The 27,776-nt window shown below is 38.3% G+C and overlaps 1 protein-coding gene across 4 annotated transcripts in view; it reads left to right on the forward strand.

The window, feature by feature from the left end:
- The window catches only part of Schip1 (Schwannomin interacting protein 1), a 468,359-nt gene that overhangs the window by 417,889 nt on the left and 22,694 nt on the right, over positions 1-27,776 (forward strand). For all 4 annotated transcript variants that reach the window (XM_067151046.2, XM_067151048.2, XM_068228559.1 and 1 more), the window contains 2 exons: positions 10,902-11,156; positions 20,580-20,691. In XM_067151046.2, coding sequence (XP_067007147.2) covers positions 10,902-11,156; positions 20,580-20,691 — 367 coding nt within the window. The remainder of the gene's footprint in view (positions 1-10,901; positions 11,157-20,579; positions 20,692-27,776) is intronic.

Below are 27,776 nucleotides of genomic sequence, written 5' to 3' on the forward strand. Positions count from 1 at the left end.
ATTAGATATATCCGGACATGCCAATCAAAGATGGCATCTCCCTTCAGACAATGTAATGTAATTCACGCACTTAGCCTACAAGGAATACAAAGCCTGCCCAATAGCCACGCATAGCTGTCCGCCTTGAGGATGCTATATTTGCCGCTAGAGGCGCTGCAATTCAACCTCACATGAACACCTAGGTTGGCGGTATTTCTACACGTTGTATGCTTACTGGTGACGTTGACTACGAAAGTTGAATGCTAATACCGATAGAAATAATGAAACTCAATAATGATTTTGTTTTGTCCGACCGAATCCTTGGCTGAATGGTCAGCGTTGAGGCCTTTGGTTCAGAAGGAGCCAGATTCGATTGCCGGCCGGATGGGTGATTATAATCACGTCTAATTAATTCTTCTGGCTTGGGGACTGGTGTTTGTGTTTGTTGATATAGTGATTACTAGACCTCGGATTTTTAGGTGCTAAAATGTTATTTTAACTGCCTAAAACAGACTCTCAAATAGGCTCTACAGTATTTTTAGGCAGCTGCAGTTTTACTTATCTTAATATGCATAATTTAAAACACCGTGTTGATTTTGTTAAATTGATCATAATTCGTTATGGGGAAATATAAAACAAGTTTCACTCACCTCTTGCTGCAAACATCGCAGAATATAATTTTACCATCCGATGTAAAACGGGTAAACTCTTGTAAATTGAGGATGAATTGGAACCTGACACCTTTGGCTTAATTCGCACACTGACCAAATGGGAAAAGAGGTATTGTTAAAATACATCAATCATATTACGCTGATGTACTGCTGCGTTCCGTTTTGTAAACAAGGCTCTAGAAATAAAGTTCCTGGAAGTAGTTTTTATGAATTCCCTTGCTAAGAGCCAACTAGAGGAATTATGGATTAAAGCAATAAACAGACCAGGTATGGTACAGTAAATACGCAGACCATGAGACGGCAAAAACTAGGTTACTTATTATTATTGCTCCTGTTCTGATGATAATAATTTCCTTATTCTGTTGTGTAGGTGGTACCAAGAATAAGTTATGGAACCTTAGTGACCGCTCCGTCGAGTGCTGCAATGGCATATATTGGAGGGTATTTGGTAAGAGTTGTCGAAGACCACATGCCATGTCAAGAGTGAGTTGATAAAATTAGTAGTATCCAGAGTCCATCTCCACTAATGTCATTAATAAAAATCAAAGACAGAGGTGGTCTCACATGTCAGGTATCCAAAGTCAAGTTTTGTTTTGTTTCACTGCTGATGAAACTGGGGCAAGTAAGGGACAAAATGTTATCGGTAACGCTGGGCAGTCCACAAATAGCACAAACATTAACCGAAATACTGTTGCCACATGTTGCTAAAATTCCTAATGTACAGTGTGGGAAAAGTGATCATCCTGAGGAACAAAGCAGAATAATACTGCATAAGTTTCTGCACCTCTCTGTCACTAACTATGTTAATGGCATGACAGATGAGTATCGCTGAGAATACTTCTCGATAAGAAAAACAATTTATGAGAAGAAAATATCAAGGAAAATAGTTAAAGTTGTTCCTTTTCACTGAAAATCTATGGTGCGGTAGTAAAAATATCTAGTGCAGACCTTATATCCTTTTAAATGCCAGGCATAAATTTCGACAGTTATATGTGTTATCTGAAATGAAAATCCACAGCTGAATTGAACTCCTAGGGGTAAAAGGTGAACATTAATTATTTTCTATTTCATTCTGCTCAGTAATGTATATAATATACAGGAAGTATAGTGTAGAGGTCGATTTGTGCTGGTTTTAACTCCCGTTACCAATGCTACCGAGTGCTGATGTGAGATGGTATACTAGCGCTGCAGCGGTCAAGACACGCACTTCCAGGCGGACACTGCTTCCGAAGAGAGCACTGCGAGTGAGCAGGCTTTGTATTCCTTCTAGGCTAAGTTCACGCAAAACATCAACATTAGCAAGCTGATGATGGCCAAATAGGTTGAAACTGGTACTGTAAGAACTACAAGCATAATAAATTGTATTGATCAGGTGGAATCCTTTCTTTTCCATATATATATGAGTGTAAAAGTTGAGAGCACTCAATAAATACGATTTTAAAAAGGGTACCCCCTTTTAGTAGACTAAATTTTCTACCAGGAGATTGAAGTGCATAATAATAACAACTACTACTCCATTTTATTTTTTACAAGTTGCTTTACGTCGCACCAAAACAGATAGGTCTTATAGAGACGGTGGGATAGGAGTGGGAAGAAGTGACTGTGGCCTTAATTAATGTACAGCCCCAGCATTTGCCTGGTGTGAAGATGGGAAACCATGGAAAACCATCTTCAGGGCTGCTGCCAGTGGGGTTCGAACCCACTATCTCCCGAATACTAGACACTGGCCGCACTTAAACGACTGCAGCTATCGAGCTCGGTACTCCATTTTTGAGAAGATCACTCCAAAGAAAATTACGAAAATTAACCAGAAGGGAAGATGAAACATCCCAGCAAACAAATTCAGAAGACCATGAATGGCAGAAGGCGAAAATTTACAAGTCGGCGACATGCCTAAACACGGCTTATACGCACCAAAAATAATAAATTTAGCAAAATCACATCACAAAAAGAAATATCGTAGAGATCACATCCCTTAAATCACCCCTAAAATGTTACTTAATATGAGGTAGAATTAACCACAGTAACCATCAATCAACAACTTAGTGTCTAATCCACAACGCTTTTTGAAAGACAACAACAACTCGTATGCATATCTAACCTTATCAATATTCATCATCTTGACCCAACAATAGCATAACCATTATAAGATGATGCAACAACAACAATAGCAAGAATAAAAGTTACGAGAAACAGAATAAAACCATTACGTTAAAGAAAATTAAGCCCCAAAATGATAATAGCACCTTCAATATTCAGTATAAAATAAATGAGAGCTATCAAGAAACCTAATAATAATAATAAAACAAGAAAATTAAGTATATAAAATGTAAGTATTAACAATGATGATAATAATATGCTTTTGAATAATGGCTGCATAGATAACAGTCTAACTTATAATACCAGAGGTAAAAAAAAAACTAATTATGGAGACCACACATTTGTTCTTGTTTTAAAAACTTCAAAGTACAATCCGAATATCACTCGAGAATATCGATGGCAATCCAATTAAATTTCTTCAAATATTATTTCAGGGGATGAATTACCACATGTGCTAACAACACACTACCTTTGCGCTGTATAGCCAATAATGCAGTCGGGCATGTTTGAATTTATGGAAACTTCTTGTACCAAGGCGGTTATGGCAGACGAGATACCTTCACTAAAATATGAAGTTTTCAAAACTTAGCGACGAAGAAGTCCATTAATAATACTTACAGGCACCCTTTTATTAAATAGTAGTACAACACACGGTTAGTTTAAAAAAGTATTTAAATTACACTGTACTAATTACCTACTTGAGGAGTAAATAAAAAACAAATGACTTATCACACAGTAGATACAATATAAGTAAGAGGCTCCACAGCCACTTCAGTCCCTTAACTATAGTGGTAAGTAATCATTTCGTTTAGCTATAATGACTAAATAGAGCGTCGCTCCAAACACACCCATCTTGTTGACGACTGCAAGGTGAAGTCATGGAATAAAAGCCGTAGAAATTACCCCTCATCGTCCAATTAAGATACGAGGGTCGAGTCATAAGTCATGGCAACTATTTTTTTTTCCTCACAAACAGGAGAAACACAGAACATCTAAGAATGCATTTGGAAATATAGGGTATGCAGAGGTGCCAACTATTACAGATTGTCCGTAATTATTACGGATATCCCCTCACAATTACGGGATTACGGTCAAAGGGGAAATAATTACGGAGAAGCTGACATTATCACGAAAACATAATTTTATACGGAAAGAAAGAAAATAAGGAAAAATGTTCAATCCTTTCGAGCCTTTCTCCTAAATGGTCCCCGTTTCATTGCTTGTGAGTTGGCAACGATACTTATTCGATCGTGAGTTCCTTTTGCTACCCATAAGCGTTGTAAAATTCATTGTGAATGAGGGAGCTCAGGAGCTGATAAACCCTTCAGTAATGTTGCATTTGCTGTGTTAAGTGTACTGACAGTTGACAGAAAGATTGAGAAAGAAGTGAGGCCTACATTAAGCACATCTGCACTGGAATCGCTTGTGGTTGAGTAGACGAAAATGTCATCATAGTGGGAAAGATGCTTCAAGAAAAACTACAGTGAAAATGAGCTGCTGCGTGAGAAACAAGCTACAAAGAATATTTTTTCACAGAATTAAAGGTTGTGTGCAAATGTTGTTGTGTAATATGATATTCTTTCGAATAGATTGCTAGAGGGAAGGGCAAAAGTGGTGTCCTTATCGAGAAGCAAGGAGCGTGCGGAGGGCGATTACTGATAATCCGCTTCAAAGGTTGGCACCTCTGGGTATGTACATATGCACCGTACCTGAAGACAAATTCTGACTGCAGGAGATTCTCATAGGAAAGTGATAGAACGCAGGCCACTGGTAAATATTGTTTTATTATGGTATAGACAGCAAATACAAAAGACTACGTACAAAGGACAGGTCTCCACTGATTACAGACCTTCGAAATAATCACCCAAGGTTTTTACTGAGCATTGCCAGCGGTGGGGCAGGCGCTGAATAACATTCGCTGCATGTGTATCGCTAACGTGTGACACCTCTCTCCGAAATGCTGTTACGATGTCCTATTTGTTAGCAAACCGTTGTCCACGTAATGGCTTCTTGACTTTGGGTATCAGATCATAGTCACCATGGGCTCAGATCAGGCGAATAAGGCGGGTGTGGAAGAACCTCCCATCCCCACTGTTGTAAGCGATGCTGAACGATGGCTGCTGTGTGAGCTGTCACGTTATCGTTTAGGATTCTGGTGTTGTCCAAAATATCTGGACGTTTGGTTCTCACTGCACGGCACAATTGGTACAACAAAACAGAATTGAAATAAACTGCATTGACAGTGCTATTTTAATATACAATCGTTTCTGCTGCTTGTTGCCTTCCATTTTGTGACACTCTCATTCACACACTGAACTTCGGGGCATGCTTAGACCCACACTGTTGTTTACATACACCATCTAGTGGCATCATACGCAAGTACATCCCGTACGTTTCCAAATACATATCTTAGATTTTCCGTGTTGACTCCTGTTCGCGAGAAAAAAAAAATAGTTGCCATGACTTATGACTCGACCTACGTATTAGATGTACCTCAATTAACAAACTACAGCCAATTGCTGTCTAGCAGTTCATGGCACATTGTTAAATGATACATTTTAAACTCTACACATACCAAAAGTCATAGCTGGCAGTTATTATACTAATCTCCTTTAAATTATACTGCCACAATCCCAGCTATATCTTGTGATTTTATTGGAGTCCCTTTTCATGAACCAAGTGTTAATCACTATCAATTTGTTTCTCATGCATTGGTCTAGCATATATTATCCTTCTTTATTTCTATTTCCCATTCCATGATGGCCCAGTGTGGGGTTCATATCCTGTTCTTTGTCAGCCAACTTGTGAATTAAAATCACCCATTACAATTTGATGTTCATACTCGGTATGTTCTTCCAAGTTATTAAGGAAGTTGGCCTTTTCCTCTTTCGAGTTATTCTAGCTGTGGGGCATAGACTTTGATTACATTGTATTTTTTTTCCTCCTAAGTTCACAGATGACTTTCACTAACAAACTCGACTTGACTATAAGCATCTATGTCTTTATGTATAAAAAATCCCACTCCATTCTTAGACTGTACTTAATTTCCAGACTAGTAGAGACTACAGTCCAATCTGATATTTATTTTTTTCTTCCACTTCGTTTCACTGAACCCTATGATCAGAAGTTTCCTCCTTTCCATGAGGTCAACCAGCTCTTCAGTTTTGTTTATCATTGTCATGATATTTAACATTTGCACTCTGATACTTTGTCTTCGTTTGGTTTGGATAGCTGGTGTAACATCAGGCTGTAAGCCATCATTCGCAATAAACTGATGTCGCTGTCGTGAATTTCTACATCCGAGGCTCATATTATTCTTGAAAGCAACTTCCTCAATAATACCTCCGTTGACCTGCTGAACCTAACACAGCTTGTACAAAACATCTCTGGTACCTATATTGATGTATGGTCTGGAAGCAGCAACACTTACTGAATCAACAAAGAGTTGTCTTCAGGCAGCAGAAATGACGTCTACAAAAATAAAAAATGGATAAAATAATAAATATGGATATCCGACAACTGCTTGGACTGGAAAGAAGCTTGTTGGAGAGCCATGAAGTGAAGAGACTGCAATGGTATGATCACATGAAAAGAATGGATCCCCATAGGACTCCTAGAGCATACTTCGACCGCAGTGTTCCTGGAAAGAGACCTTGTGATGTTTGGGAGAAGCAGATTTTCAAGGACCTTGAAAACGGAGATGTAAACTGGCATTGCAAATATGAACATCATCTGTGGATGGACAGGACAAACTGGAAGAGGCTTGTACACAACCACCTGGCTTGCTGGAGCAAAGAAATGAATAAGAGGTTGAATACTGTTACTATCTGTTTTCTCTTTCAGGTAGTTTAGAAGTTACTTTCTGCAGACTGATGAGCCTAACAGTCAAAAATTAACTGAGTCAAAACTAAAGAGAGATGGCTTGAGATAATTACGAAATAGTGGACGTCTGACAAAAGGATAGAATGAGAGAGTCTGATACTTGGCTGAAAGATAATGAATTCAAATGTACAAGAATTACTCTTTTCACTCTAAGTAGCCATTTTGGATGACCTTAATGTTCAGTGTAAAATTGATTAAGTGCTCATATGGAGTGCTGTGGTGTTTGATTTTCTTCTTAGAAAGTTGCCTGGGGTCATTCGTAAACCTCTCAGGCCCTCCAGACACCAATTTGGGAATCACTGATTTTGACACTGGGGAGAAGATGAATAATATCTTACAGTTAATACATGTATGTCCAACCCTTTTCTTATTTCTCTACAGGGTTGGGTGTGAAGTGAGATGAATCTTCGTAGCAAGTTTTTACAACTCAATACCCTTCCTGACGTCAACCTCATCAGAGGAGTTAATGAGATGAACTGAATGATGTGATTTATGGTAGTAGGAAGGGAGAGGGTGAAATCTGGTGCCGGTGCATAGCCTACTCCTGTCGAATAGCACCAAGAGGTCTGCTCAAGGCTTTACGCCCCCATCCGATGGATGAATGACCATCAACAGCGTCATATGCACTCACTCCATATGAGCACTGCAAAGAGGTTTGGAATTTAATCCAGGCTTTTGGCACGCAATCTGCTGATTAAAATTGTATATCATCATCCCTCTTACCTTGTTGGCCAACAGACTTTTTTGGAATTTAATCCAGGCTTTTGGCGCTCAATATACTGATTAACATTGTATATCATCATCCCTCTTACCTTGTTGGCCAACAGACTCAAACCGGCTAATCATGGTGTCAGACTGTAAACTTCACATCTAAACCATCATGGCCACCAGGCGGGCTCAAATAATTTATACATTAGGAAATTTTTAATAAAACCTTGCGGCATATACTAGGTAAAATCCCTGGTAGCTTCATTATGTTTAAAGAGAGGTCTGGGTATTGATATTAGGGACATTGGTTATAGCATTCACTCTGGCTGGAGAAAGGAATGCTGAAAATGACTTTCTACTTAAAAGATAAGCATTCGCCAAGTCAAAATACGTTGTCATTATTTGTGGATCATCCATCTTCTTCCTAATAACATTGTTCCGCAGGTGAAAGAAGAGCATTTTGGTTTATCAACAGATCAGCTGGGTGTAAAATGATGGATTTTAGATCAGAGTTAATTATATTCAGCTATCGTTCTTTGAGTCTTCCACGTGGATGTTAATCATCGACTTCAGAATTTAATGTTGAACAAGTGATAGTTTCATGCCCAGCATTCCGACACAGGTGTACCACTCGAGGCATCTCTCTTGTACATTTCATTTTTTTTTTAATGCAACAACTATATGCTGCGTGACTGTATTGGGCAATTCCCACAATCCATCACCCAGCATCCGCACTCCATGACGGAGTTGGTGCTCTACACTCTTCATTGCAGTAGTGGTGATTTATTTTAAGAGGAATTACGAGGCAATCATCCTCTCTGAACAAATTACGTGGAAAATAAATTTAAAATAAAACAAAATTATTTATTCAAAAAAAGAATTTTGAAAAGAACAAAACAAAACAAAAAATATTGTATTAAGCCAAAAAGTTACTAACAAATCAAAAGGGGACGCGAGTTCCCCGAGTAACAGAACGCTTGATTAGTCCGCTCTCACACATGTTTAATATATTATTAACATCTTCAGCCACATAACACTGTTTAGATGAAAAATGTATATATTGGCAAAGTATCAATGCTTTGAGAGAAAGTGTCCTTAAAAAAAACTTAGTTGTGAACAAGCTCTCAATTTGGCTGTGTGGCATTTGGGAGGTCATATTAACTCTGGAGGTATTGGGTACTAAAGATGCAATGCTTAGCTTGGATGTAGCAGCATTTCACGAATTCTGGCAGGGTACGTGAAGAGTAACTGCTGCCTCCTTATTTGTAAAGATGAAGCAAGTGGGTTGTAGTGATGGGATATTTGATTCATTTTACTGAATCGATTAATTTGATTCCGTTCACGTTACCGAATCGATACAGCGATCATCGGCTAATGTGAGTTCCAATGTTTCCTGCACGCCGCAGCTCTCTGTGAGGATGTGAAATCGGCACCTGAAGATCACACTGGGATGTTTTCCATCTTTAATCAATAAGAATAGTAAGATTGTCCATGACCTATCCTCAGCCTACTCAATACTCTGGCCTCTCTCCGTGAAGGCCGGCAACAGTTCTGCCACACAGTAGTTACCTTCTTAATTGCTCTCAGCCTGTTGGGAGTTTGGATAGCTAGCCACGCGAAAGTGATTCTGGTGCCAACATCACATGTCAAACAGTTGGTTATAATGGAAGGAATAACACAGGATGACAATAAGAAACTGTTATTCAGAATTGTTAAGAGTAGAACAACTGGAACTGAATCTATCCAACCTGCAGAACTTTGTAATGGTGAGGTGACTACGACTAAGACCAAAGTATTACAAGAGTTCCAAAAGCACTTTGAAACTTTACTGAACTGTGCTGGAAATGTCACTCCTTTAGACAACGAACCTTATGGTTTTTTCAGCACAAATACCAATAGTTTGACATGGTTGGAAGTGGATACAGCAGATCTAAAGTGAAAAACAAGTCTTACTGGATCAGATGAATTTAGTGATGAGATGATCAAAGCACTTGGATTGGTTGGACAACAGTGGATGTACAGAGTACTGAACAAAATTTGCAAAGAGAATGTAATACCCAATGACTGAAAGTGTCATACCATTGCTGAAGAAAAGGTGATAGGAAGAGATGTACCAACTACAGAGGTGTAACTCTGTCACATGGCCTTAAAATCTATGTATCCATCCTTGAGAGCAGGATTAGAAAACATGTTGAACCTACACTTGAGGAGGAACAGCATGGATTTAGACCTCATTTTTGCCACCAGAATGCTCTATGAGAAGTATTGGGAGAAAAGTAAAACACTTATAACTGTTTTTTCTGGGCACTGAGAAAGCATATGACCCTGTACCATGCAGGCATACCAGTATATGGGAATGTTTGAGACTGAAGAAACTGCCCGATGGCACCATAGCATGAGTACCATGATTGTATGATGAAACCAAGAGTTTTGTCCAGGTCCAGGGTGGAAGGTCAGGTTGGTTTGAAACGAAGAGTGGAATCCAGCAAGGAAGTTGTTTTTTACCACGCCTCTCCATAATCATAATGGATGAAGTTTTAAAAGCAGTTAAAAGAAAGGATCCAGTAACTAATGCTCTGGTGTGTGCTGATGTTAATTGTATGGGGTGAGAGGGAAGCAGAAGTACAAGCTAGACTAGATCTTTGGCTTGAAGCTTTTACAACATTAGGTCGTAAAATCAGCAAAACCAAAACAGTTGGCTTGGTGATGAGTAGAAACTCTGCAACTGTTCATCTAAGACTTAGAGGTGAGGAAATGGATATTGTAGACAACTTCAGTACTTAGACAGTACCATACTTCAGGAGATTAGCAGCAGAATACAGAAAGCTTCCACATTCTATCATGCTGTACATCAAATACTTTGGGTAACAGTATTACATACAGCTGAAAAAGAAACAACTTAATTAAATATTTTCCCAATGGGCACATTTTGTAGCATTTATTTCAGTATCCTCCTATGCACCTAGCATATGCCCCTTCCAGTGTCCATGTACTGAAGTACGGCTTTAATTCTTAGAGACAAATTGTTGCTTTTGAAAAATGTTAAGGTAAATTAATGTGTGTGAAAATAATTAGTTTAGTTGCATGTTTATTTAAACTTCTCGGCAAGTCGAAACTTCAGATTTGAAGCAGCAATACCGAGCTCAATAGCTGCAGTCGCTTAAGTGCGGCCAGTATCCAGTAATTGGGAGATAGTGGGTTTGAACCCCACTGTCAGCAGCCCTGAAGATGGTTTTCCGTGGTTTCCCATTTTCACACTGGGCAAATGCTGGGGCTGTACTTTAATTAAGGCCACAGCTGCTTTCTTCCCATTCCTAGGCCTTTCCTATCCCATCGTTGCCATAAGACCTGTCTGTGTCGGTGCGACGTAAAGCAAATAGAGAAAAAAAATGAAGCAGCAGCTCACTATACTGTTGTTAATTTTGAAATCCTCTCTTTTATTCTACATTATTCCCAAATATAAGAGTTGATAAAAATGTTTTTGTAATAATGGTATGGGATTTGCAGAGATTACAACAGAGGAATCAATAGTCTCATTATGGTATTATGTTTCCTTTTCAGCAAGCAGCTACATTGGCCACTACAGCGACCACTCGTCCTTCCACATCTCTACTCACCTTGCCATTACGTCGAGAGTCAGAGCCTGCGCAGCCAACAACAGAACAAGACTTCTTTGCACGCCAAGCTCGACTTCAAGCAGAGGCTCGCATGGCTTTGGCACAAGCCAAGGAAATGGCTCATATGCAGATGGAAGTTGAACGCCAGCGCCAAAAGAAGAGTCCAATTACTGAGATGGTGCGCTCTAGTTTAGAAAAGGTACTAATTCTGATGTATTTATTATGTTAAAGTTAATTGGTTGAAGAGAGGTTTCAGTACCTAAGGTAGATCCACCAGTAGCTGACACTTAATTTTTTTTATTTTTTTATTTTATTTAAATACATAATCCAGGAAACAAGTCACACATTATCTTTATGTGCCATCAGTTAGAACTCTTTGGCCTGGCTTATTCAATCTCAGTTACTAACAGACTGTTTGTTAACATAGCATTAAAAATTTAGCAGCATGTTAAGATTTTTGCATTCATCCAAACATTTCCTGGGAACTGTTAGCTAACACAGTGTTAACTCTCACAAGGGTCATGATCAGTGGGAATCTAGAAGGCATGTGGCACTGTAAATTGCTGCCTGGGAGACTGATTACCTCGGATCAAGTAGGGGTATTTCAGTCGCCTTGACAAAGAATACTGCAATGTATTTGAAACGTCGGCAAACTGTACGTGATGTACAGACAACTGCTACACGGTTCAACCCGGAAATCAAAATAAATAATTTTATTATATTAATTTTTTACGTAGTATTTCCTGCCCGGCTGCTCATTGCTGACACCCGACTGGCGAAAATTTCCAGGGAGAACACTGAATTAACTGTTATAGAAAGTAACCAAACTAATGGATTTGTGCTCAAAGCTAACTGTGACACTTGGCAGAAAATACATACTGTGTTAGACAACGTACGATCAAGCAACTGAAACTATTGTATGAAAGTCTTCTCTTCCGTTTGTAACTCTTTCTGGAAGAGGCCTATCATATTTCAAATATTCAAGATACTGAGGTTCTGCATCTAATGCACCTGCCGTATTTTGAGCTAACAGAAGATTTAACTGCTTGAATCTGGCCAGTTAAGTTAACTGAGAGTTTAACAGGTTGTTAGTCTCAACCAATGTTGATTAAATGCTAATTTGGTCAAATTCACAGTTAAATTATTTTAATCGGCATTTAAATGTTAACTGAGGTTGAATAAACTGGGCCTTTGTGTGCAACAAAATGCATGAAAAGAAAAAATTAATGTAATCGATAATCATCCCTTAAAATTAAGTTTTTAAATCTGTGTTTTTGTACCTGTAGCTGACTTGTCATTTTTCCTCATCTCCTATAGCTGACGCAGATTGTACTGTATAACAAAATAAATTGCCTTTTAATCAACTAATCATTGTTTATAAGTTACAGCCTAAACATTGCAGATATCCTGTACGTTATAAACAGGATACTTTCCCCTAGCCTTATACAGAAGAGCCGTTTTTGGTACCCATTATTTTTTGTTGCCGTATTTGCTGCCATTCCTCATTTCACTCCATCCTATCTAGCAACCATAGATGACTGTGGTACTTCACAAGTAAGTAAGATGGCGACTACTGTGTGTGAGTCTGTGATATCCGTAGTAGATAATGGTGTAAGATGCAGTGAAAAATGTGGCAAATGCAGAAGAGTAGTTAAAAATGGGATTCTATGTCGTAAGTGTGATGAATGGTACGATTTTCATTGTGCAAATATTGTAAATAGGACTGATATTGAAGAAAGTGAGTGGCTGTGTCCCGAGTGTAAACAAACAGATAGTGAAGCAGAACAACAAGAAAGAGAGACATATGAAACTATAATTAAGATTTTAGGAGTGCTACAAGAAGATTTATGCGCTCTGAAACATGAAAATGAAAGCTTAAAGGACAGAATAAAGAAACTGGAAGATAAAGAAGACATTGGAGAAGAAAGATCGCCGTGGACGGAAGTGACGCGTAGCCATTTTAGGCCTAATGTTAAACATATGGGAGAAACTACGTACAACTTAAAACCGGGAAAAAACTCTTTGCAGTGCCAAAATAGATTTCAGTTACTTCAGCAAGTTCCAGAAGAAGACATACCAAGTTTTCCAAATAATTTTAAATCCAGTGGAGGTAACCTACAGAAGAAGAAAACCAACCGAAAGTCAAGATCGCCAAAGATTCATCTCTACGCAGACAGTCAAGGGCGGGGTATGGCAGAAGGCATCAAGGATGAGCTGCAGAATCCAGAAACTGAGGTTTTAGGACTAATAAAACCAGGTGCCAAAACTGAAGACGTCCTTTCAAGTTGTGATCCTGTGTTAGAGAAGGACAATTATGTGGTAATTGTGAGTGGTACAAATGACATTGCTGCAAATGAAGGTGAGGAACTAATTATGACCCTCAGAGGTAAGATTTCCAAATTACCTGACTCAAAAGCAATTGTAGTTAATGTGCCACCTAGGTATGACCTTTTAGAGGACTCATGTGTGAACAAAGCTGTACATGATGTAAATATAAAAATCAAGAGATTATGTAAGAGTTTTAGAAATGTCTATGTAGTAGATACTTTAGGTCTTGGCAGGCAAATGTTTACTAGGCATGGGTTACATCTGAATGGTAATGGAAAAGCAAATCTCTGTAGACAAATTGCTACAATTATCAACAGAGATTTTCAAACTAATCTGTACTTAAGAAAACCCATACCACTAAACTGGCACATACAGGGAAACTTGCCAGAAAACCCAGACCCTTAAATCAAGATCTATGTACAAGGATCTGGGTTCCAGGGATGTTCTCAACTCATGAGTCAAACGTTACCCAATTGCAACAGTCAAGTTTTAGGGAGGAAGGAGGTCTGAGATTGCTCTTGGTAAACTGTCAGAGTGTAGTAAATAAACAATTAAAATTCGGTACATTGATGGAATCTTATGAGACTGATGTGGTGATAGGAGTAGAATCATGGTTGAGAGAAGGGGTGGGTAATAGAGAAGTATTTCCAGAAGGGTACACAGTCTATCGTAGAGACCGAGGAGATAAAAAGGGAGGGGGGATGTTTATTCTGGTGAAGGAAACTTATTGTTCACATGAATGGTTTACCGATGAAAGGGATGAAATATTAGGGATAAAATTAGTTTGTCATAATATGAAGGAGGTGGGAATTATAGGAACATACAGGCCTGGAAGAGAGGAAAGAGACATGGAAATATTTGAGAAAATAATAGATTATACTCATAAAAACAATAATAATGATATGGTAATAATTGGGGGAGATCTAAACTTGCCTGAAGTTGAATGGAATGGAGCTGCAAGTGAAGCCCATGAACAGAAACTGGCAAATAAGTTAATTTGGGAGGGAGGATTTACACAAGTAGTACAAGAACCAACTCGTCTCAATAACTTACTAGATGTATTCTTGGTTAAACCATGGAAAATTGTTGATAAAACTGAGGTAATTGAAGGAATAGGTGACCATAAGGCTGTAATAATGGATGTAGGACTGGTACCAAAAAGGCTTAATAAGAGGGTCACACAAGACAAGAAATTATACAGAAAAACTAAAGTTGATGAATTTGGGACTTACCTTAAATCACAATTCAGTTGTTGGATAAGTGAAGGGAGTAATGTGGATACACTTTGGGCTAAATTTAAAGGAATCATTTGGGAAGGAGAGAAGAGATTTGTACCTGTTAAGAAGGGTAAAATGACCTCAGACCCTGTTTATTATACAAGGGAAATAAGAAAATTAAAAAGAAAATGTAGAATAGTAAACAGGAAACTTAAAGAGGGTAGGGAGAATAGAGAAACTAGAAAACAGCTAATGAGGGAACTGAATAGAGTGAAAAAGGAAGCAAAAGAGAATTATATGAATGGCATTCTTCAAGAGGGTAATGACCACAAAGGGAAATGGAAAAAGCTGTATTCATATATTAGGAATCAAAAAGGAAAAGGAATCCAAATTCCTACAATGGTGGGAGAAGGGGGTGAACACTATTTAACAGATACTGAGAAAGCAAACCTCTTCAGTAGGGAATTCAGAGATTCAGTAGAAGATTGTCAGGACTTGGAAACCATAACAGAAGATAGAGAGGGAGAGACACATAGGGAAACAAGAAGCTTCTCATTCACAAATGAAGATATTTTCAGAGAAATCCAACTGCTTCAGCAAGGAAAAACAGCAGGAAGTGATCAAATTACTGGGGAGGTATTAAAGACGATGGGGTGGTATATAGTGCCTTATTTAAAATTTCTCTTTGACTATGTCATAAATAATAGTGTAATACCAAACGAATGGAAGGAATCTATAATAATACCAATTTATAAAGGAAAGGGTGATAAAAGGAAACCAGAGACCTACAGACCAATCAGCCTGACCAGTATAGTTTGTAAAATACTGGAGAGTTTAATAGCAAAGTACATCAGAGGGATATGTGATGATAAAAATTGGTTCATGAGGAGCCAGTATGGATATAGAAAGAAATTTTCTTGTGAGGCACAACTGGTGGGATTTCAGCAGGACATATCAGATCAGTTGGATTCAGGAGGCCAGTTAGATTGCATAGCCATAGATCTTTCCAAAGCCTTTGATAGAGTGGAACATGGAATATTATTAAAGAAATTGGAGGGAATAGGACTGGACGTAAGGGTTATACGTTGGATAAGAACATTTCTAAATTCAAGGGTTCAGAAAGTCAAAGTGGGAAATTATATATCACAGGAAGAGAAAGTTTGGAAGGGAATTGCACAGGGTAGTATAATCGGTCCGTTACTTTTCTTAATATACACAAATGATTTAGGGAACAATATAACATCGAAAATAAGATTGTATGCAGATGACATAATTGTTTATAGGGAAATAAATAACATTGAGGATTGCTCAGAATTACAAAGGGACATTGAGAGTATCCAAGAATGGGTTGAAGAAAATAATATGAAGGTTAATGGAGGCAAATCAACTGTTACAACATTTACAAACAGGAGCTTTAAAACTGAATTTGAATATACTTTGGATGAGGTAGTTATCCCTAAAGATGGCAAGTGCAAATACTTAGGTGTGCGATTTGAAAGTAATTTGCACTGGAAGGGTCATGTTGGTGACATTGTTGGGAAAGCATACAGATCGTTACATGTCATAATGAGGCTACTTAAAGGATGCAACAAAGAATTAAAAGAAAAAAGTTACTTAAGTATGATTCGTCCATTATTGGAATATGCAAACAGTGTTTGGAATCCTCACCAAGAATACCTAATAAAAGAACTAGATGGTGTGCAGAGGAAAGCAGCAAGGTTTGTAACAGGGGATTTCAGGAGAAAGAGTAGTGTATCAGAAATGTTAAAGGAACTTGGTTGGGAACCTTTAAGTAAGAGAAGGGAGAAAACTAGACTTATAGGATTATATAGAGCCTATACAGGAGAAGAAGCATGGAGAGATATCCGTGAGAGGCTTCAGTTGGAAAATAATTATATTGGTAGAACTGACCACAAGTACAAAATTAGAAGGAATTTTAGCAGAAGCGATTGGGGTAAATTTTCATTCATTGGGAAGGGTGTGAAGCAGTGGAACAGTTTACCAGGGGTAGTGTTTGATCCTTTTCCAAAATCTGTACAGATATTCAAGAAGAGAATAAACAACAACAGAGAAAATAAAGGAAATGTTAGAGGGCATTCGACCAGTGCAGGATATTATAAATAAAAAATGTGTGTGATTAAATTAATTCCATCCCCTGGTCTATGGAGTTTGGACAGCCCAAGTAGGGGACTGCCTGTAGGGGTGAAGTACAGTGGGGACTTCGAGGGCCCTGGGACCACTACGGTAGCTGTGAGGGCCCGTCAGGAACTCTGAAAAGTGGTAGCAAAAGGGGCTCTGGTTAAGACGCAGCAGGTCGTTATGCTACTTATGTTCCAAGATGGGTAAAATATAAATATGTAAATAAATTCAATGTTAATTTTAATCTTATACCAGTTGTATATTATTATTAGAAGTAATTTCACATACTGTATATGATTTGACTATGTTTGTAAGATATTATAAGTAGAATTTTGTAAACAATATAAATTTATTAAGGATGATGTATGTGTTTAATAGAACAAATTATCAGCGTAAATTGTATAATATTGTATTCTAGGAAAATTTTCTTTGTCTCTTGTTAATTTAAAATTTAGTGCTTGACAATAATGTATTTTAGTGTACCATTTGCCACCGAGGTAGACACCTGATTTGCAAATAAAGAGATTTTGATTTGATTTTGAAATTTACTTTGTTAAGGATCCATTTTATATCACCACCTGAAGGATGGGTTTGACAACATTTTTAAAATATGCACAGCGTGTATCAGCTCTGGGTTATGGTTTATATCAGCTGCTTACGCCTGACACATGGGGTCAGCTTTATGTTCCCTATTTGTGAGAATCACATTAAAAAAAAAAAAAAAAAAAAATTATATCTAGTTAGTATATTTTTGTTCAACCTCTCTCCCAGGTCGGGGATGAAGAGAGAGATGAATCTTCGTAGCAAGTTTTTACGACCGGGTGCTCTTCCTGACGTCAACCTCATCAGAGGAGTTATTCAGATGAAATGAACGATATGGTATACAATAGTAAGTGATGCCCGGTGCCAACACATAGCCTACTCCTGTCGAATAGCACCAAGGGGTCTGCTCAAGGTTTTGTCTCTCCATCTGACGAATGCACCACCATCTACAGCGTCATCTGCCCTCACTCGATATGAATCCTGTGGAGATGCTTGGAATTTCATCCAGGCGTTTGGCACGCAATCTGCTGAACAGAAATCGTAGATCAGCTCCTCTCCTACCCTGCTGCCAACATTCTGATGGTGATTTTTTTTTCTCGACCAGCGGGACTCTAACCAGCTAACCACGGTGTCAGAACACACACACTTGGTGCCTATGTCCACCATATCTATATCTAGTATAAACTGAGTGTTTCTAATTTGAAACAGACCAAAATATTTTTTCACCCTCAGCTGACGGAGTGTTAGGTATGGGTGTACCAATGCGGACCCTCTATAATTTATGTGATAATTTATTACTTTCACTTCAGCCACCATATAGAATTCATACACATTCAGTATAGATACTATCAAATATTGATTTAACTGTCAGAACCCAATAAGAAAATATGATACATTATTTATTTGCACTAACTTCCTTATGAAAAATGCTAAGATTCCCTCCAAACTTTATTTGCTAATGCTCCTCTTCATACAAAGGACTTATAGATCTAATTCATAACTTTAATTAACTTCTAACTCACGTTTTCTCCCAAAGAGAAACATTTAAACTACAAATTGATCATCATCAGTGTCCCACTCCAGTCGCCCGGATGTGGTTTACAAACTGATACAAAAAGTAATTAATTATGATTGGAGATACAGTATAATCTCAATTTCGCGTGACATCGATTTAACGTAACCCCACTTTTAACGGAAGAAAATTCCAGTCCTGAAAATCATTCCGTAAGAGCACTGCAATTTTATATTGATTTAACGTAATTCACAATAGGGAGAAACCCGCATTTAGCGTTAGGGAAATGTTAAAATTCTCAAATATTTATTTGTATTCGTTTTGGTTATGGAACATTAAGAACCTATGAAAAAACGATGTATGCTTGCTAAAGATGATTCAAGGCAGAAGAGGAATTTAGAGCGCAGGTACTCAGGGCTAAAGTGAGATGTTGAACTCGGATACACATCAGACCGTGGCCGCTCTAGCAGAACTGAACCCCTGTTTTAATGACCATGTTATTATAACCTTCGAAAATTCCTGTATTAATCTGTGCAGTATCCTTCAGTAACAATGAGAAGCCTTTTACTGATTCGTCCTTTATTACTGGCAAATTTGGATGTGTTAGTTTTAATCCGCTGTGAATATTCATACACTTTACTCCAGCGTTTATATTGAATGCGATCGATCATCTTCCGTATCGATTCCTCGCTACACACAAGTGAGTCGGTCTTCAGTGAGCATAAGGTCTCCTTGAAACTCCGACTCGTATAAACAAACATCAGGGGAACATGTTTTTGCAATAAGTGCAATGACACTGGCAGCAGTTGTTAACTCTTTAGAAACAAAGGCTGAAGTAAACAATTGCTTAATTGTAATATTATGTACTGAAATAAAATAAGAATGTTATACTTCTCCTCCTTACGATACAGTGGCGTGCATAACTAATTTCAGAGGTTAGGTTATGTACTTTTGCATCTTGTTAAATTTGAGAAAGGCTGTTTTCGTGTAAATTTATTGTGAAAATGTTATTATGCTATAGGGAGCTTGAAATATGTTTCCATAATAGCATGCAGTAAACCTAGGTTACGTGACACCGTTTGAAGTAAGAAAATGGAAATGTTTGCCATGAGCCTCTGAAGTGATGCTATTACTGTTTTTAAGAATGAAACTGAATATGCATGTTCAGACTATTGGGGGGCCGATGACCTTCGATGTTAGGCCCCCTTAAACAACAAGCATCATCATCATCATCAGCAGCAGCAGCAGACTATTGGAATTAGAAAATACGTGCTAATGAGTAGGCCGCTGCTTGGAAAACATCCGTAAAAATGTTTAAACAAACCCGTTGCTGTTTTATACCGATTTTAATGTGATTTTTGCGAGTTTGGTATCTTTCCCGACTTTCGTGGAAAATCATATATAATGTTATAAGAACAACGTTAATCCGAAGCGGTTTTGCATTCACTGACAAAATCTGTCAAAATGAAGCATAAACCGTAACTGCAGTACAGTGTGTAGGGTCATTGTGTAAATAATGTATGATGTTACAGTTTATATAGGCAAAGATCTCTGGAAACGGTGCACTTTCTACTGAAACCTCGATTTAAGGTAAACTCCCATTTAAGATTAGAAAAGTCAGGTCCCTGTAAAAACGTTAAATAGGGGTTCTACTGTATTCCCATTTTTTTAAATCTTAAGTTACGCTGTCAGTTATAGGTACAGGGTCAGGCATAGGTGCATCTACCTTACCAGAGTTAAATGAACACAGCTGTTGACTCGGTTTCTTTGGAAGAAGGAGCAGATGTTTCATGATAATTTCATTAACATTTCCCCCAGTACTATAAAAAATGTCAGTGTATTAGAACATATCGGTGATATTTTCTTCTTCTCTCCAGACATAAAGTTACTCTGTGAATGCATTAATTTGATCCATCGAATTAAATATGTTTTTTGAAGGTCCCTGAGGTTGAGCTCATTAACCAAACAAAATATATCCCTGAGGTTTGCCGACTTAATTAGCCACTTGTTGCTGTACATTCAACAAATGAAAGGAGACTTTCCTTCTTCAGAACTATCTCCACTTCATTTCTAAACTCCAAGAACCTGTCTATGATTTGACGAACATACATTGTATTAGTCTAAATTTTGTATCTTGGAATTCTTATAAAACCATTTAAATAATTTTCACAACATCCTCTTTAATGTGGTGTGGTCCCGCAGTCACCTAGAAGTTCCATACAAAGTACTAGTTTGCAGTAAAACTTTGCTACTTCCTCCTGCATTGAGTCTTGTGCTTCTCTATTCAGTGATTTAATTAATTATTTTACATGTTGTTTAAACAAGATTTTAATTTAAATGTGAAATTAGAAACAAGAATTAATGATATAATTCCTTGTTATAGGTGGGCATTCCCTTTCCGGAAGATAGAAGACGAGTAAGCAGGCAGCTCCTCACAGAAATGAATGTGGCACAGCTTCAAGTTATTGTGAATGATCTGCACACTCAAATAGAAGGTAGTTTTCTCATCAAATGGGGTAATTGGGCCAAGCTTAGTGTCTGGCTGTCTTCCTTCGTGTTAGTAGCACACAAGATAGGTAGATAATGCCTTTATTGGTGGCAAAGTTAGGGCTCTCTTACACTTAACCAATAGAAGAGTATACATTTACATAATTACAAATACAAATACAAATAAAACAAATAATATGAATAGCAATAATAATAATAATAATAATAATAATAATGGTGGAAACCAAAAATTATAGAATCTTTAAAGGTAAACCAGCAATCAAAATTATGAAAGGAATGCCACTATGTCCATAAAGCAATAGTTGATAATGTTATGGAATTGAAATCTTGTTCAGAAAGGTTATCTCTTCTCACACTTATTATTATTATTATTATTATTATTATTATTATTATTTTTGCTAGTTGCTTTTACGTCGCACCGACACAGATAGGTCTTATAGCGACGATGGGACAGGAAAGGGCTAGGAGTGGGAAGGAAGTGGCCGTAGCCTTAATTAAGGTACAGCCCCAGCATTTGCCTGATGTGAAAATGGGAAACCATGGAAAACCATCTTCAGGGCTGCCAACAGTGGGGTTCGAACCTACTGTCTCCCGAATACTGGATACTGGCCGCACTTAAGCGACTGCAGCTATCGAGCTCGGTCTTCTCACACTTAAATGCAAGAACAAAAAGTATACATTTGTTAACTGTCATGCACCAATAAATGAAGATAATAGTAAGAACCCAAGTAAAACTGAAGAATTTTGGAGTCTTCTAGATGATGAAATGTCAACAATTCCAAAATCAAATGTTATTATTCTACCAGGTAATTTTAATGCACAGATAGGCAAAGAAAAAGTTTTCAGCAAAACAGTAGGGGCATATCCGGCACACAAAAGAACAAACAAAAATGGCATGAGATTAATTAATATCTGTAAATCCTTTCACCTAAAATGAATGTCGACCTTCTTTAAGAAACTCCGAAGAAAGGCTAAAACATGGGTGTCCCCAAACCTGATGTTAGGTGAGTTTCAATTGAACCATGTAGCTATTTCTCAAAAAGTATTAAGGAAATTATGAATGTTAAAGTAATAAGAAGTGGTGAGTTTGACTCCGATCACTACCTCTCTAAAATTAAGCTAAAGCTTCTACCTCGCAGGAATCAAAGAAGGCCGAGAAATTTAATGAAATACAACATAGATAGGCTTAACATTACACAAGCAACTATAGAGAACTTTCAGGAAGAAATTAAAATAACTCAGCATGGCAAATGGCCAGAATTATCTAAACAGATTAATAGTGCGGCGAAGAAAGTATTTGGATTAGTTAAAACTAAAAAGAAAGTATGGTGGAATAGCGTATGTGAGGAAGCACTTATGGAAAGAACGAAAAAGTGGAAAAAATGGAAATGTTCTGGAAAGAATGAACACTATGAGCTATTTAAACAACAAAGAAAAGAAACAACGAGAATAATAATGCAGGTTAAAAGATCTTTTGAAAAATCGCAGCTAGTAGAAATTGAGAATAATTTTGTAAGAAATAACTCCCAAAATTTCTATCAGACCTTCAAGAATAACCTGAAAGGTTATCAATCCTGGAGTATTTGCTTCAGAGATGCAAATGGTAATATTGGCCTTAACAATGCTGAGAATTGTGAGATTCTGGCAAAACACTTTGAACACCTGCTGAACTGCCCTGAGCCAAATCATAAATTAGAATTTTCAGAAATTCATGAAAATCTAGAAGCTGATTCATCTCCAAGAGCGGAAGAAATTAAGGAAGCATTAACAAATCTTAAAAATAACAAAGCTAGTGGGGAAGACTCCATAACAGCTGAACTTTTAAAATGGGCTGAACCAAAATTTATAGAAGATCTACAAATAATCTTTGAAGAAATTTGGGAAACAGAAAAGATCCCAGAGGATTGGAAAGTGGCTCTAACACACCTATTACACAAGAAGGGTAACAAGCAAGATGTCAACAACTACAGAGGCATATCTCTCTTGCCAGTTGCTTACAGGATATTCTCAACAATATTACTAAACAGAGTAAAATCGACTCTGGACTGTCATTTAAAGTTAAAAATTTCATTGTTCCGTATTGAAGAATATTACAGTTAAAATTGAAATAATTGATAAAGAGATTCAACCTATTCAATACAAAAGAATAAGAAATATAATGAATTACATTCTTATTTAATAATAAGTAGAAGTGGTACCGGTTTCGACCCTAGTCCAGGTCATCATCAGCCGATTAAAACATGAAAAACAATGCATAGGAAAAGGAGATAAAAGATCAAGTACACTTCAGATCAGTAGAAGAGGCGATATAAAAATGAACGGGGGTAGACACTGTAAAATTCAGTAGTAAAATGTAAGTCACTTAAAAGAAAACAGTGCGAAACCCTTACAGACACTATCTCAAAAATTTGTGACGAATTTAAAAAGTGCCCCAAAGTTTTTAGTAACAAATAGAAAATGTAAAGAAATTCAAATATTTGGGTGAGACAATTCAAGAAAATGGTTTAGAAAAACCTGCTATAGAGGAGAGGATACAAAAGATGGAAAGAGCGTACGGTATACCTAAGAATACTTACAACAAAAAGTGCTTATCAACAAAACTTAAAATAAAGCACTACAACACAGTAGTGAAACCAGAATGCCTGTATGCCAGAGAATGTCTAGCACTGAACTACAACTTGATAAATTAGAAATATTAGAAAGAAGAATTATAAGGAAAATATTAGGTTCTCTAAGAATTGCAGAGTTTTGGAAATTAAGAAGTAACAATGCAATTTACCAGAACATAGAAAACATATCAGAAACAATAAGAAAAAGGAGATTGCTATTTCTTGGACACATTTACAGAATGGATGACAATATACTAACTAAACGAATCTTCAAGTACCTTTGGGAAAAGAAATCAACTACCACCTGGATTCAAGAAGTCAAGAAAGACCTGGAAAGGAACAACATACGAGAAGAAGAATTATTGGAAAGAAAGATTTTTAGGAAGAAAGTCTTACAAATGGAAGGATTCCAAGGGAGGAAGGAAAAGAAAATGGGCTTAAAGTGGACTGAAGACAAGAAAAAGAAGCACAGTGAAACAATGAAAGAATACTGGAAGAAAAGGAAAGAACAAGTAAGGAGGAAGAATTGAAATTGTAACATGATCCTTAGAAGGCCGGAACACAAGAAGGATAATAATGGTAGAATCCTTCATTTTGAAATACACAAAATAAAGTATACTTCATTCATCTCATTCATTCCTTCATTCATTCATTCATTCACACAACAATTATCCACCAAGTCAGCGAGGTCCAATCAGCAAATGCTCACGGCAAGCCACTTTAAACTTGCGATGAGTGGGATTGTCGCTAATGTTCGCAGGTAGCTAATTCAATGACCTGGACGCAGAGATTATGAAGGAACGGTTGTAAGCAGCAGTGCGGTTTACAAGTATTGCAAGAGAGGAGCCAGATCTTGTATTGTGGTCGTGATTTACTTGTGTATTAGACCCCCCTTGGCTTTTCAAGACGAAGAAAATTAAAAAATAAATCTCGCATTAAAGGACCCCCCAACGTAATTCATCAGAAAAGAACAATGATTCCGCTTCGAAGCGGGTACAAGCCTTACTGCAGCTCTGATGACATCACACAAATTTGTGAATAGTGTCGTCAGTACGACCTACGCAATGAAAACACGTCGACGTCATGCAGTACATCTGTGTTTTGTAGTTAACCCATTGCCATGCAAATATTTTCCTTGAAAAATGTACCTTGGAATGCAATTATTTTTTCTACATTTTATGTTATGGATGCTAAAATGGTTACAAAAGCATACTGCATCAAACTAACAACGTTTTGGGTTAGAGTTTAACTTACTACAATTAACTGAAGTCTGCACCTTAAAATATCCATCCACGTGGAGGGCAACCTTGCATTTGTTGCACTTGAAGCAAGATTCCTTCTGGATTCCATGCTCAAAACAGACTTACATCTCTTTGATGGAGCTGATTTACTTGCTGTAGGAGCAATCTTTTCAGGAAAATGGCCCCAATGCCTTCCCTGTGGTCTCATAGGTGTGCTACCTTGAGATGGATATCCTCTAGTGGCATAATCAGGAAGGATGACATCTTCCAGAATTTTATTTATTTATTTATTTATTTTTTTTGCTAGGGGCTTTACGTCGCACCGACACAGATAGGTCGTATGGTGACGATGGGATAAGAAAGGCCTAGGAGTTGGAAGGAAGCGGCCGTAGCCTTAATTAAGGTACAGCCTGGTGTGAAAATGGGAAACCACGGAAAACCATTTTCAGGGCTGCCGATAGTGGGATTCGAACCTACTATCTCCCGGATGCCAGAATTTTATTTGCATAGGCATTGGTTTCCTTGCAAATTCCCTCCCAAAAAGTGTCAGTAAGGAACTGACTCACAACGTCATATTCTGTGGCATTCTCACCCAGACGCCTCCTGACTAGTGTATTTAGCTCCCCAACAACTGCACACGCAATGCCTTTCGGAACATTGCTAGCCAAACTCCCGTTCCAATTGCTCGATGTGGTGAGGCTATGTACGAAGTTAGCTTCATCTTCACTATCAGTATCATGAGCGAAGTCACAGTTCTCAGACGCACTATCACTGCTAAAACTGCTATCAGATAATTCTGGGTTTTCATCACCACTATCAAGAAGGAATTGCAGAATTCTTTCGTCTTCCTCCTCGTGATGTTTACATGACATCTTGCTCTGTAGCATTCATTTCATGAACGAGATAACCAACTTTAGAATCAAAATAAACATTGACAAAATGGCCTTCGGATAATAACATTGGCATGTAAACATGCTAGCACTATCCGGGAACGTAATTCTAAAGTACAACATCGCAGTTGAAAGAAATCGGTAGTCAGACAGACGTCTTGAGTACACGGCGATGGTTGTACCCATCATTGCATGATAATGAATGCAGAACTCTTGACGGCTGTACCCGTCATTATAGCGAAATGGGTTAATAAATGTCCACCTCCCTTGTGCAGGCCTACTGCAGCTCTGATGACATTGCACAAATACCGTAGGTGAATAGTTTCGTGTCCGACCCGTTTATTGCAACCACACATCAGTCATGTATATATATATCTGTGTTTTGTATTTAAGAATGTCTGCCAGCGAAATTGTTAGCACAATTAGCTGTCGTTCTCGGGAGCCTGAGTTTGATTCCCGGCACTGTATCGCCAGAGATTTATGAATGGCAGGAAGTTTGATACACGATAGAAGTGGTACATGCAACTCCCTTCCACTGGGGGCCTGTCTAACAAGAGCTGCTCCACCTCGCGATGAGGAAACGAGATTACTTTAGTTGAGAAATATTCACAGTTGTTGCTATTAATATAGCGGGTGAGATCATTAACAGAGTGATCGTTTCATTGACTCGGGTCAATACAGGATTTTTTTGGAGAGAAGTGGATTTAAAACATGATACAAACGATCCAGTCATAACGATTGTTTTTACTCGTCCATGTACCTCACAAATAATAATAATAATAATAATAATAATAATAATAATAATAATAATGATTTTACGTCCCCACTTAACGATTTTTGGAGATGCCAAACAAAATATACTATGCGTTAATAAAAAATTGAGACAACGATCGTACGAAATTAAACATTATGATGATAAAACGCATTACCGCCATCATCATCATCATCATCATCAATGCCCTACTCCAGTCGCCCGGGTGTGGTTAACAAGCCTCCTCCACTCCTTTCTGTCCTTCCACTTTTCATGCTCCATTACTTCTGCCACATCCAATCCAGCTTCTCTAATGTCCTTCCAAATTTGATCCATCCACCTTCTTCTCGGTCTCCCAACCGGTCTCGTTCCCTTAACTTCCCTTTCCAGTTCCCTTCTTGCTACCCGTTCCTTTCCCATTCTATTTACATGTCCGAACCATCTCCACCTTGCTTTCTGTATGTTCTGTACTAACTGATTTTAATATTATGAATTCTATCTCTTCTTGTCTTTATGACCGATGTTCTTAAAAATTTCATTTCTACTGCTTTGATCTTACTATCTTGTCTCTTATTAGTTACCAGCGTTTCTACTCAGTATGTTATAATTGGTATGAAATACTGTTTATATAATTTTAATTTCGTTCTCTTGGGTACTTTGTCATCCCATAAGAGCTCTCTGACTTGATGATAAAATGTTGCACCTTTACTTACTCTGTTATTACACTGACTGACAGAGCAAATGCAACACCAAGAAGGAGTGGTTCGAAAGGGATGAAAGTTGGGGAAAAAACAGAGGCGGCACGGACGAATAATTGATGTTTATTTCAAACCGATATGCAGGTTACACAATGCGCACGGCATCGACTCAGTAGGATGTAGGACCACCGCGAGCGGCGATGCACGCAGAAACACGTCGAGGTACAGAGTCAATAAGAGTGTGGATGGTGTCCTGAGGGATGGTTCTCCATTCTCTGTCAACCATTTGCCACAGTTGGTCGTCCGTACGAGGCTGGGGCAGAGTTTGCAAACGGCGTCCAATGAGATCCCACACGTGTTCGATTGGTGAGAGATCCGGAGAGTACGCTGGCCACGGAAGCATCTGTACACCTCGTAGAGCCTGTTGGGAGATGCGAGCAGTGTGTGGGCGGGCATTATCCTGCTGAAACAGAGCATTGGGCAGCCCCTGAAGGTACGGGAGTGCCACCGGCCGCAGCACATGCTGCACGTAGCGGTGGGTATTTAACGTGCCTTGAATACGCACTAGAGGTGACGTGGAATCATACGCAATAGCGCCCCAAACCATGATGCCACGTTGTCTAGCGGTAGGGCACTCCACAGTTACTGCCGGATTTGACCTTTCTCCACGCCGACGCCACACTCGTCTGTGGTGACTATCACTGACAGAACAGAAGCGTGACTCATCGGAGAACACGACGTTCCGCCATTCCCTCATCCAAGTCGCTCTAGCCCGGCACCATGCCAGGCGTGCACGTCTATGCTGTGGAGTCAATGGTAGTCTTCTGAGCGGACGCCGGGAGTGCAGGCCTCCTTCAACCAATCGACGGGAAATTGTTCTGGT

Source organism: Anabrus simplex, chromosome 7, assembly GCF_040414725.1.
Source record: "Anabrus simplex isolate iqAnaSimp1 chromosome 7, ASM4041472v1, whole genome shotgun sequence".
Classification (NCBI taxonomy): Eukaryota; Metazoa; Arthropoda; class Insecta; order Orthoptera; family Tettigoniidae; genus Anabrus; species Anabrus simplex.